The sequence below is a fragment of the Charadrius vociferus genome, unplaced genomic scaffold (genome assembly GCF_000708025.1).
Source record: "Charadrius vociferus isolate BGI_N301 unplaced genomic scaffold, ASM70802v2 scaffold1116, whole genome shotgun sequence".
Lineage (NCBI taxonomy): Eukaryota > Metazoa > Chordata > Aves > Charadriiformes > Charadriidae > Charadrius > Charadrius vociferus.
In genome coordinates, this window is record NW_009648801.1 from 386900 (window position 1) to 399046 (window position 12147).

At 49.0% G+C, this 12147-nt stretch overlaps 1 protein-coding gene across 4 annotated transcripts in view; it reads left to right on the forward strand.

Moving 5' to 3' along the window:
- The first annotated feature begins 2330 nt into the window (after positions 1-2330).
- Positions 2331-12147, forward strand: part of TBC1D16 (TBC1 domain family, member 16) — a 25872-nt gene continuing 16055 nt past the window's right edge. For all 4 annotated transcript variants that reach the window (XM_009886829.1, XM_009886828.1, XM_009886830.1 and 1 more), the window contains exons 1-2: positions 2331-2566; positions 3617-4238. In XM_009886829.1, the coding sequence (XP_009885131.1) occupies positions 2389-2566; positions 3617-4238 (800 nt within the window). In that variant the 5' untranslated portion in view covers positions 2331-2388. The remainder of the gene's footprint in view (positions 2567-3616; positions 4239-12147) is intronic.

Below are 12147 nucleotides of genomic sequence, written 5' to 3' on the forward strand. Positions count from 1 at the left end.
CAGGAAAAGCTTGCTCGTGTTCTCTGAGGAAGCATTCCCTGGTCAACAGCCGCGGCCACCTGGTACCACCTTCCTCCTTTGCCTATGCAGGTTTTGTGCTTTTAGAGTTCTGATGAAATAGCTGACGTAGCTGAAGGTCTGGATAGCCAGGCTGGTTTCAGTCTTGACAGCAGCGGGGCGTAGCTGAGCAGCCCGTGCTGCCTACAAAAGGTGGTGGGAACAGATGACCCTCTTCAGACATGCCGGAGGCTCAGGGCCTCTGGTTCTGTACAGGTTGCTCCACATCACTGCTTCAGACTCCCTCAGTGTTGTGTTGAAATGGTGTGATGTAACTTGGTGATGGGAAGGAGGAATTGCAGCAGATTTTACTGTCTGTGTGCTTGCAGGGTGCAATGAGAGGAAACGGGACTTGCTCTTTAAATGTGGTTGAGGCAAATGACTTTCTCCAAGATACAACCCAGAGCCTGAAACAGTACTGTGTGTTTTGGCGATCTGGACAAGAGCAAGCATATGGCTTCATTGGTGTTTGGTTTTTGGGGCTGAGACGTGAAGACACATGTTGTGTTTGGAGCCAGAAGGAGACATGGATGCGAAGGACTTGCAAAGTAATTCTCTTATCCTAAACACTTGTCGGGCGCAGTGTGTAGCAGGGTTGAGGCTTCTCTGTCAAGTTCCAGCAAAGAATGCAATGCAATGCAGAAACTGCTTATGCTGTGATTCAAGCTGACAAATCTAGCGATTGCCAGTTAAACCAATAGTTTGTCCTTTAGTGAAGGCTCTGTCAACTGCTTGGCAGTCTCATTTGCAATCTTCTCTATGTACAAATCTGTCAGAATCAGGACAGCTATTTTCCTTCCCTGCAGCTTTCGCTCTGCTCTTTGGGAAGCACTGCTTTCTGTTTGCCCTCTCTGCCTTCTCGCTTCCTCATTTGTCTGGAGGTACCATTAAAACTGTGTTTCAAGAAATCACAGCTATGCCATGTTTGATGATGCTTGTGTTAGGCCCTTCAATGTTTCCTGCACGCAGTGCCCCTGATAGTACAAGTCAGGGCCTGACTGCTTTTCTTTTTATTCCTGGCTGCGTGCTCTGCAGACCGTGGTGTGGGACTTGTCACCAGGAACACACTGAGCTGATCTCTCCACGTGTGGCCCCTGGAGCTGGCACCGTGACGGTCTATGGCGCGTACTAGGTCAGACTGGCCTGTTCATGAGCAAGTAAAGCCATGCACATACAAAGGAACAAAAGTCGATGTTTCCGCTCCTCATGTACTTTTGGCAGAGCAGAAACTGCCGTGCCTCTGATGGTCTGCTTCCCAGGTAGGTGTACTTTTGGCAGAGCAGAAACTGCCTCTGATGGTCTGCTTCCCAGGTAGGGGCAGTAGCAGCAGGTAGAGCCTGCTCTACATCGAATTGTGTTGGGCTGTCTGTGGGACTGCCTTGTGCAAGACCCACTGGCTGTTTCAACACATCAAGCCTTCATCCTGATCTGTCTGCTAAACAGTTTATGGCTGGTGTCAGCCCTCCGGATTCACTGTAGAGCTCCTCATCAACAGGCCCGATCAGGAGCATGTTTCGTTTGAGTACAACACTTACTCAGGGATTAGTTGGGGATCATACCCCACACTTAGCTAAAGTTGCCTATTGATAGAGGAGATGCTTGCCATGAGTTGGCATGCCTTACGCTGCTATTGGAGTCTGCCCGCTCTGTTGAACATGGGTTTATTGCCACTTACCTCTGAAAAAGCTCTATTTAACCATCACTGCTCAAAAGACAAAACGAAACAAAACAAAACCAAACCCCTCAAATGCATAGCAGGATTATGCCAAAAATTGGTAAACACAAGATGAACTTGTTTGGATTAATGTTTTTTTGGAAATCAGTGGTTACTGTGGGTGAAGGAGCAGCCCCTTGTTTAATGTCATGGTCTCAGCAGTTTTTCTGCACTGAAGGAATCCTCCAGGGTCTGCTCTGACTCTCTTTGACATCCCCAGGACAGTGATACATTGGACAGCTCTGCATCGCTGAGCTATTCCCTTAATGGGCAATTTTCAGTGACAAGCATTACTTTTCTGTTTCCTCCCCACAGTAACTATTAAAATGGGGTTTTTTTTGCTGCCTTCATATTTCTTCATTGCAGAGAAAAACACCCTGGGATTCTATACTTCAGCATCTTTAAAACATAGAGGTGATGTTACAGATCCAGAGCATTTGGAGGCTTTTGCTTGAGTTGTAGGATTGATGGGAGACCTCTTCCTTCTCAGACAGTGATACGCACGTGCTGTGCTGTCATTATATTTATTCTAACGCTATTCTTTCCTCCTTCTTGGCAGATCTTCTGAATTTGGCTCCTGATTAAAGCAGACAGATAATGGAAACATTTCCTTGGCGATGTCTCTGGGGCGACTCCTTCGACGTGCCTCTTCAAAAGCTTCTGACCTCCTGACCTTGAATCCTGGTGGTGGCAGCAGTTCAGCTTCCATACTTGATGGGGAGATTATCTACTCTAAGAACAATGTCTGTGTCCATCCACCTGAGCTGCTACAAGGCATCGGGGAGCATCATCCAGGTGATAGGGTGTTGCAGACACTGCTCGTTCACTCTTTTCTCTCTCCTGGGGTGTGCGTTTGTATCAAATTCTACATCTTGGGCTCTAAAGAATGAAGAGGTGCCAGTGGGGAACAGGGCAAGGCAGTCTTATGGAGGACTAAGGAAAGCCATCCACAAGCCGATCCATCAGCTCGTCTTTTGGTAGGAAAATTGATGATGTTTCTCCTTTCTCTTCTGGTCTAGCATGGATTTACCTGTTTTAGTAAGTCCTTTTGTATTGCCAGAAGATGGACAGTTATCATTTGAAGACAGTAACTTCTGTCACTCTTTCAAATACGTGTGTTGTTCAGGGAAGCCAAGTATCATCTTGTAACTGTCATTGCTAGAGCAGCCTCAACAACCGTTGGTAAAGGGAAAAGAAAGAAAACCTGATTGTGACTGCACACACTGGAGTAAATGAAGATAAATACTGCTCTGTCCCTTTATTCTCATCTGTTATTGCGCTCTTTGATGTTTTCATCAAAGAGAGCTGTGGCTACTGGCTTGGCTTCATAAAAGTAATTATTCTGTGAACACTGACCCACGCTTCCCTTCTTGTGTGCTTGACTCATTTTTGTTCCTACTGGCTTTCAATGAAGATTGTAGCCCTTTAGCTACACTAAGGTAAATATTCTTGAGAAAGAAATGTTTAGCCAGCACTTGAAATTGTTAAACTAGCAAATAGTAGAGGTTTTTCATGTGGCAACATATTTCAGAATTTACTCTTGATTAGTAATCCATCCAGGAAGTTGAGGTATTTGCATGTCATCTCTATGTCCACTTAGGCCAGAGGAAATTTAGAGTATTCAAAAGACATATGCAGACTTGAAATTATTTGTAAATACTGAATAATGTTGAGCACTCCACAACTGATTTAGCAGAATTCTCTCCTGGTAACTAAAAGGGTTTGCTTTGCCCATGTGTAGTGGTGGTGAAGTGGGGGGAGGTGGGGAAGGGCAAATGTCAGGCTTACACACATACCCAAGAATAAAGCTGTGTCATAACTGATTGCTGCTTTGCTCTCTCGAAGGCTATTTGTGCTTGTACATGGAGAAAGATGAGCTTCTCGGAACCACGCTTATCCTTGCCTGGGTGCCAAACTCCCGCATTCAGAGGCAGGATGAAGAAGCCCTGCGCTACATCACTCCTGAGAGCTCCCCGGTCCGTAAAGCTCCCCGCAAACGTGGCCGCCACACTCAGGGCTTTGGCATTGTCCAGCAGGCTTCCCCCACCGAGCAGAGAGGGGCAGTGATCCTGAAAGGAGAAGACATCTTGACTGTGTCACAGCTTGTGAAAGACGTGGCTTACATCAGCTCCCCCTCTTCAGAAGGGGAGAAGTTCTCCCAGTGCTGCCTGGCGGCAGACGGCACCCGCCGGTCCCCCCAGCCTGCCCGCAGCGACTCAGGAATCCTATCGACAATCAGTTCTCAGGAGGAGCAGAACAGGTCGGAGCTGTTGGTGGAGGAAGGCCTGGACTGCAGGCCAGAGCCGGGGGAGGACGAGGGCTCCTTGGAGCTGTCTGCTGATGATGTGAGCAGGGACAGTACTTTTGACTCTGATTCTGATGCCTTCTCTTCCCCATTCTGCCTCTCTCCCATTAGTGAAGCCCTTGGGAAAAGCAGTAGTTCTGTGTTTCTGGATAATGAAAGCAGGTGAGTGCATCATTTTCTCTAGTTTCCGGGCAAATAGCTGGGGTGGTGCTTGCTGAGCTTGGAGTTGCTGAAGGAAATTGGAGAAATGCGGATTTGATGGGTTGGGCTGTTGGGTGGATGAGGAATTGGTTGGATATTCTCATCCAGAGGGTGCTGGTCAACAGCTCAATGTCCAGATGGAGATCGGTGACAACTGGTGTCCCTCAGGTGTCCGTACTGGGACCAGTACTGTTCAATATTTTCATCAATGACATGGACAGTGGGATCGAGTGCACCCTCAGCAAGTTTGCAGATGACACCAAGCTATGTGGTGTGGTTGACATGGCTGAGGCACGAGATGCCATCCAGAGGGACCTGGACAAGCTCGAGAAGTGGGCCCATGTGAACCTCAGGAGGTTCAACAAGGCCAAATGCAAGGTCTTGCACCTGGCTCAGGGCAGCCCCTGGTATCCATACAGGCTGGGGATGAAGGGATGGAGAGCAGCCCTGCTGAGGACATGAGGTTACTGGGGGGTGAAAAGCCAGCCATGAGCCGGCAACATGTGCTGGCAGCCCAGAAAGCCAACTGTATCCTGGGCTGCATCCCCAACAGCGTGGCCAGCAGCGTGAGGGAAGGGATTCTGCCCCTCTGCTGCGCTCTGGGGAGACCCCCCTGCAGTGCTGCCTCCAGCTCGAGGGCCTTAGCACAGGAGAGACACGGAGCTGTTGGAGCGGGGCCAGAGGAGGCCCCGGAGATGCTGGGAGGGCTGGAGCCCCTCTGCTGGGAGGACAGGCTGGGAGAGTTGGGGGGGTTCAGCCTGGAGAAGAGAAGGTTCCGTGGAGAGCTCAGAGCCCCTTCCAGTGCCTAAAGGGGCTCCAGGAGAGCTGGGGAGGGACTCTGGATCAGGGACAGGAGCCACAGGATGAGGGGTAATGGCTTTAAACTAAAAGAAGGAAGATTTAGACTAGCTGTAAGGAAGAAATGTTTTATTCTGGAGGTGGTGATCCCCTGGGGCAGGTTGCCCCGAGAAGCTGTGGCTGCCCCATCCCTGGAGGTGTTCAAGGCCAGGTTGGACGGGGCTTGGAGCAACCTGGTCTAGTGGAAGATGTCCCTCCTTATGGCAAGGGGTTGGACTAGATGACCTTTAAAGGTCCCTTCCAACCAAAACTATTCTATGATTCTACGAAATTGAGAAGCATTCACAATGGCATTGAGCGGAATATCTTGTCTTGCTTCAGACTTACTGCAGACACCTGTATAATTTACAGGAAGTTGTTTGCTGGCCCGTCCTGCTTCTGCTCAATGAACCCTGGCCCCGAACATTCAGGGCTGTATATGTACGGGCTTTTGGGTGAACTGTCTCGAGCCCTGGAAGCAGCATTACTAAATTAAAAAGGTCCTGTTGGTCTAATTGGCGCTGCTGAGGGGATGTGCTAGTTACTTCTTGTGGAGAGCCACATCAAAGCGTCTGTCTGACTTCTCTGAGCTGTGGGTGCCTCTGCAAGGCACCGTGTTGACACGAAGTCTGCATGTATGAGCTTGTTTTGCTGGTGTTCAGAACTTGGTCCCACTTAAGACATATAAATATTAATTCTTACATGTCGAACCTGGGTACTTTAGTCAACAGTGGTATATCTAAACGTCAACGCTTCTCAATGACATCTGCAATAAACTCTACAAAGGGGAAAGAGGGTACCTTGGCAAAGCAATAATGAACAGTAGGATATCTGTATCACTTCCTGTATTGATACGCAATGTTTCTGGCGTTCTGGTCTGTGCTCCGTGCAGTGTACCACTCGTTTCCGTTTTAGCAAGGACGGGTGTGCTGTGTTAATGAGTCACCATGGGGCTGATTTTAAGGATAGAGCTCAACTTTGAAACTACACCTGAAATTAGGAAAAATGAGTTCTCCTTTGTGTATCAGCAATGTACAGACTACATTAAGACTTGACATTTGAAGAGATTTTGTCTCTTGATTTTATGAGCTAATCTCAAGCCCAGAGAATGCCAGTAAGAAGGAAGGAAGTATTCTAATTGATTCAACTCTCTCTGGATATTTTAAAACCCTTCAGTGCAGTGATCTCAGACTTTGTATTGGCTTTGCATTTGGTAGTGTCCAAACAGTATGCTTCCAATAACTGCGAGCCCACGGGGCTTTCTGGGCTCGAGCTCTGCAGCAGCTGGGTGGGCAGCGGTGTGAGCAGCACCTTGGCCAGGCCAGCACAGCTGTCCCGTCCCATCTCATCCCATCCCATCTCATCCCGTCCCATCCCATCCCGTCCCATCCCATCCCATCCCATCCCGTCCCATCCCATCCCATCCCATCCCATCCCATCCCACGGCAGCTCTCCTCTGGCTGCAGAGGGGCATTGCAAAGCAGCTGCGGGGGGTCCGGGATGGGCCTTTGGTTTCCAAATTGTGGTGAACAATGTCAGTTTGACAGTGACCTTTTTAGCTCTCTAAATATGATGCCTGACAGTCTTTTTTGACAATTGTTAATGTAGAAAACTTTGGAAACTACATAAATGTCATGAAACACACCTCAAAAAAAATTTACAGAGAGGCCTTTGCATGATTAAATATCATTCCTAATAACTGACTTTATTTTGTTGGTTCCTAGGCTATTTATCCTATTTGGATTGTGTTCCAGCACTGGGGTTGAGCCTTTAGTTGCATACACTGTAAGAAAATGTCATGTTAGTTTACAAATTTCTTGGCATTGACTTAAAAAAACAGAAAAAAACCAAATCCACTGCAACCAAAGCCTCTGTTTGTTTAAGGTGTGTAAATTTTTTTTCCTTGAAGCAGCACTGACAGTCTGTGTGTTTGACGTGTCTCTATCACTCTGAAAAAAGGGAAGTCTTGAGGGTTTGGGGTTTGGGTTTTTTTCAGCTTTTTTTTTTTAAATGAAGTATAATTAAAATGTTTTTCTGAAGATTTCTGAGTTCCAACAGTTAAGATTCTTAAGGGGAAAACATTCCTGTCTTTCAGTGTGGGGGGGGAAGCTGTGGCCTCAGCTGTGCCCCAGTTCACCTGGTCACCCTGAGGAAGGGGTCAGTATCCCCACTTTAGAATCACAGAACGGTTAGAGTTGGAAGGGACCTTAAAGGTCATTCAGTTCCAACCTCCTGCTCTGGGCAGGGCCACCTCCCCCCAGCCCAGGTTGCTCCAAGCCCCGTCCAACCTGGCCTTGAACACCTCCAGGGATGGGGCAGCCACAGCTTCTCGGGGCAACCTGCCCCAGGGGATCACCACCCGCACAGGGAAACATTTCTTCCTCAGATCTCATCTCAATCTCCCCTCTTCCAGTTTGAAGCCATTCCTCCTCATCCTATCACTCCATGCCCTTGTCAAAACTCCCTCCCCAGCTCTCCTGGAGCCCCTTTAGGCACTGGAAGGGGCTCTGAGGTCTCCCCTTTTTGGCCTTCTCTTCCCCAGGCTGAACCCCCCCACCTCTCCCAGCCTGTCCTCCCAGCAGAGGGGCTCCAGCCCTCCCAGCATCTCCGGGGCCTCCTCTGGCCCCGCTCCAGTGGGTCCATGGTGGTTAGAACAGGTTTAGTGGTCAGACGTGGGAGTAGCGAGGGACACGGTCAGAATACTGACAGGAGACCGGACCCGTCCTGGGGAAGTCCCAGTGCTTGGCCCTGGCCCCACGGCCGTGCGCTGGCCAGGGCACCCAGCAGACCCCGTGGCGTGTGCCGGGTGAGGAGCTGGTGCGGAAGGGTGCTGTGAGGAAGGAGCCTCACGGTTCAGCTGTTTTGCAACACTTGTGCCCTGAGCTGCTAATAGCGCCAGGGAAGGAAGGAAATGCAGTTTATTGCATCTTCGCCGCCTTGCCTGTGAATTCCCGCAGCGTTGCCCCGGCATTGCGCAGCCTGGCTCGGGCGAGCCCTCTGCCGGCTTCCTCGCCGCTGCCGAGCCCTGTCAGCTCCAGCTGGGCAGAGGCTTTGCAAACACCCTGCTCCTGCTCCTGGTGGACTTTTCTTTTTTCTTTTTCTTTTTTTTTAACTCCTCTGGCACCGGTCTGGAAGCCTCGTACAGTGTATGCAGCACTCATAATGTACAGCAGATTAATAAAACAGACCTTTCATTGTTTGGGACTTCAGACTTGAAAGGCTTTTGTTCAGTGTGTCCGTTTTTTATGCCAATTTGTTCTTCCCCATAGAGCCCTCTTGCATGATATCTGCAGGATCTTACAAGCTGTTTGAGTTGGAGATTTTGCATAGAATAGTTTGCAAAAGTCCTGTCGAAAAGCGTGCTCTTATTTCCTGTGTTCATCTCAGCGTTTTGGGGGGCGGGGGATGCTGTTTCAGAAGTTGCTACAAGCACGAGAACAGCTTCCTTGTTTCTTAAGGGTTTTGGTTTTTTTCTGCTGGCTGCTTCCCATCTGAGCCAGAATTGGAGTGTGAACAAAGTTTGTGCTGCTGGCAGATTGTTTCAACTCTTTTCCCTCCCTACCCCCCGGTCACCACCTCCTCCCTGCAAAGAGGAACGAATGTTTCTGGTTATTTCCCTCTGCACTGGGGAGCTGTTGTAAAGAGAACTCTGCTTTTCCCCGTGGTTGTTGCAGAAGCTGGAGCAATGCATTGCACGGGTGTTTCGGTCGAGCCATCTTTCCTTCTGTGCAATTAGATAGCATCAGAAATGGAAAAATGTGACATTGTGGAAGAATTAAGACATACATGTAGGCTCGGATCAGAGGAGGTCAGGAGCTCAGCAAGCTGCTTGCCAAAATCTGCGTACGACCAGGAGTCACAAGTCTCATGCCTCTTAGAGCATCCCCAGAGAAGGTGGCCTGGCCTCCTGGCTGGGAGGGAGCCAACAGACCTGTACCGGCGCGTGCAGAGCAGGGGCAGGGAGGAGGGAGGGAGGTGGGCTTGGAAGCGTTTGAGTAGCACAAGCAGTCAGTCATTTTAAGTCAACAACTCGCCTTGTAGAACATAAGGAAATAAAAACGTATCCATTGTTTTGGGTTTTTTTTTTTCCTCTTTGCTTCTCACTTTGACAGGCTGCCAGGGATCCCATGCAGCGATCGATGCTTTCCTCCCATTTACACAATTCCTCAGGCTAGGGGCTAGGGGAGTGTCCCATCACCAGCATACACATTCTTGCCTCTCATTTTAGAGGAGCCTGGCACTTCTTCTGCATAGTGCGCTCCTCTCTCATGGAAAGGTGGCTTTACTCTTTGGGTTTTGTGTCCTTGTCGACTTTGGGGGCCTCTTTCTCCTCATAGTACGTGGTTCCTGCAGGGAGATAGCTCACGTGGGAAATGCCCGCATTGATAGCGGCTTTGTCATTGACTGCATTTCTGTAGGAAAGGAGGGATACTGGAAATAAAATTGTTCCATTCTGTTCCTTTTCTCCCCTGTCACCGTTCTTTGCTGTCTGTCAGGAAACATTTGCCTTGTGGTCAGAAGGGCACTAATTCAGGACAACTGTACTCTAGACCCAGCTTTGGCTTGTTGCCGCCCTGCTAAATTACTCAGCTTCCATTTTCCCCATCAGTAAAGTGAAACTAAAAGCTTTTTGTTACATCCTGGCGACCAAATAGCATCTGACACCTATATAATGTCTTTCAACCAGTGCTTCTGAAGTTATTTTAACTGACCATGACATCAGATCTATACCAATCGGTTGCAGAAGCACTTAGCGCTCTGTAAATGGGGTTGTTGGGGGTTTCTTGTGCCGTGCCAGAGTGATCCCTGGTTAACAGGAGTGTTCGCTAGCAGCGGGTCGTGGGGCTGCTAAATGCTTTTCACTTCGGTAATAAACTGCAGTTGCCGTTTCCTGACGAGCACCATGTAAAAATGCTGAAGAGGACAAAGAAATGCTGGCACTGGTTCCTTCACTAACTTCAGGTTGGGATGTTGGTCAGTACAGTCAGAATTTGGACCGAGAAGCCTCGCTGGTGGAATTGTGTGAGTGGAGCTTGGGACAACATCTGGCCAGAGGCTGAAGCTCTGCGAACGGTCCTGTAGGTGATGGACTGGGCGCCAGCTCACGCTTCCACAGCACTTGCTTTAAAGGACAAGCAGAAGCGATATGACCGATGTGGTCACGGACATCAATGCAAGAAGGAAACATCTTTCATAAGAAGGTGATAATTTTAGCAAGCAGTAATAAAAATAATGAAACATTTTCATAATGGAGCTGAACGATGGTACAGTTCTCATGTTCTTCAGCAGACATGAATTCAAACAACATGACGACTACAGACGGTCTAGGGAAAGCACACCAACACACGGAAAAACTCCTTTGGCGTCGCAGTTGATGCAATTTTTGCAGATGTGTTGCACATCCTGTTGTTAAGCCTCTTCCCAGGGAGCTAATCAGTAAATTACCTTCTCAGGAGGGAGCGGAGGCGCAGCCTTACGGAGGGTGGCAGCAGCTGCAGGAGCGGGTGGTAACAGAGCATACGGTGTTGCATCATGTTGTTTTGGCAGCTCACCTGAAAGGCTTAGTGCTGTTCAGACCTCTGCAGAATAAACAGGAGGCAAAATTATAGGGGAAATGAGCTGAAATTAGTGTGAACTGGTAGGAGCTCTGGAGTCATCAAGAGGCTGGGAATTCATCGCTGTTGTAACAGAAGTGATTATATTCTTAGAACCAGGGGAATTGGTCACAGACTTCAAAATCTCCTGTAACTTCTTGCAGCATCTTGTGTCATGCTATCTTACTTTTGATGATTTCAGCCTTGGGGATGAGTGCATGGGGAGCCTCGCTGCTTCTGGGCTCCCATTCCCCAGGACCTTGCCTGAACTAGTGCAATTTATGATGTAAGACACCAAAGCACCTAATTCTGCTCATATCTAACCCGATGCTCAAATCCTTCTTCCATCAGAAAGACAGTCCTGTTTTCCTTCTCTCTGAGTCATGGGGTAGGTGTAGACTCCATCTAAGGCAGTACTTTGAGGAGGTCTGCACAGAGCCGGTCCTGGGAAGAGCAGTTGGCCTTAGCTGTTTGCTGTCACCAAAGCCATGTAATCACTTAAAGTCATGGGATAGTTCATAGAATCATGGAATTGTCAAGGTTGGAAGAGACTTTTAAGATTGAGTCCAACCACCAACCTAACATTGCCAAACCCATCACTAACCCACGTCCCTCAGCACCATCTGTTAAATACCTCCAGGATGGTGATTCCACCACGTCCCTGGGCAGCCTGTTCCAATGCTTGATAACCCTTTGGGTGAAGAAATTTTTCCTAATATCCATCCTAAACCTCCCCTGATGTAACTTGAGGCTGCTTCCTCTTGTCCTATCGCTTGTTACTAGGGAGAAGTCCTTACTGCCTGCAAAGCTGAGAAGGTTGGACAGATCTAAGAGATTGTGGAGGCATACAGCTCGATCTTGGCTTAACCTGAAAGAGGGGAGATTAGATGAGATATTAGGAAGAAATTATTGACTGTGAGGGTGGTGAGCCCCTGGCCGAGGTTGCCCAGAGAAGTTGTGGACGCCCCATCCCTGGAGGTGTTTAAGGCAAGGTTGGAGCAATCTGGGCTGGTGGGAGGTGTCCCTGCCCAGGGCAGGTGGTGGGACTGGATGGGCTTTAAGTTCCCTTCCAACCCAAACCATTCTGTGATTCTGTGATTCTGTACAAATATTTGAACAGCAAGAACATTAATTATAGCAGGTTTGGTTTTTTCCCCTCCGTTGCCAGATTTTCTGCGGAAGACTGGCAGCGAACCCGAGGTGAGGAATCGCGGCCGGCGGGACTGTGAACCTATTTATTTGGGAATTTCAGGGGTGGAATCAGCCGGTGCCGAGAGCCGGTGATGCCCAAAACTGCCATCCCACGGCCGGGGGAGCGATGGAGGAACAGAGAGGAACATCCTCAGTTTTTCGGGTCTGTTTAGGAGGACGGGGAAGCTCTAAATTACCGCTTCGGACTGCGAGCCGTGGCCGTGGGCGAGCGGTGGCCGTGGGCGACC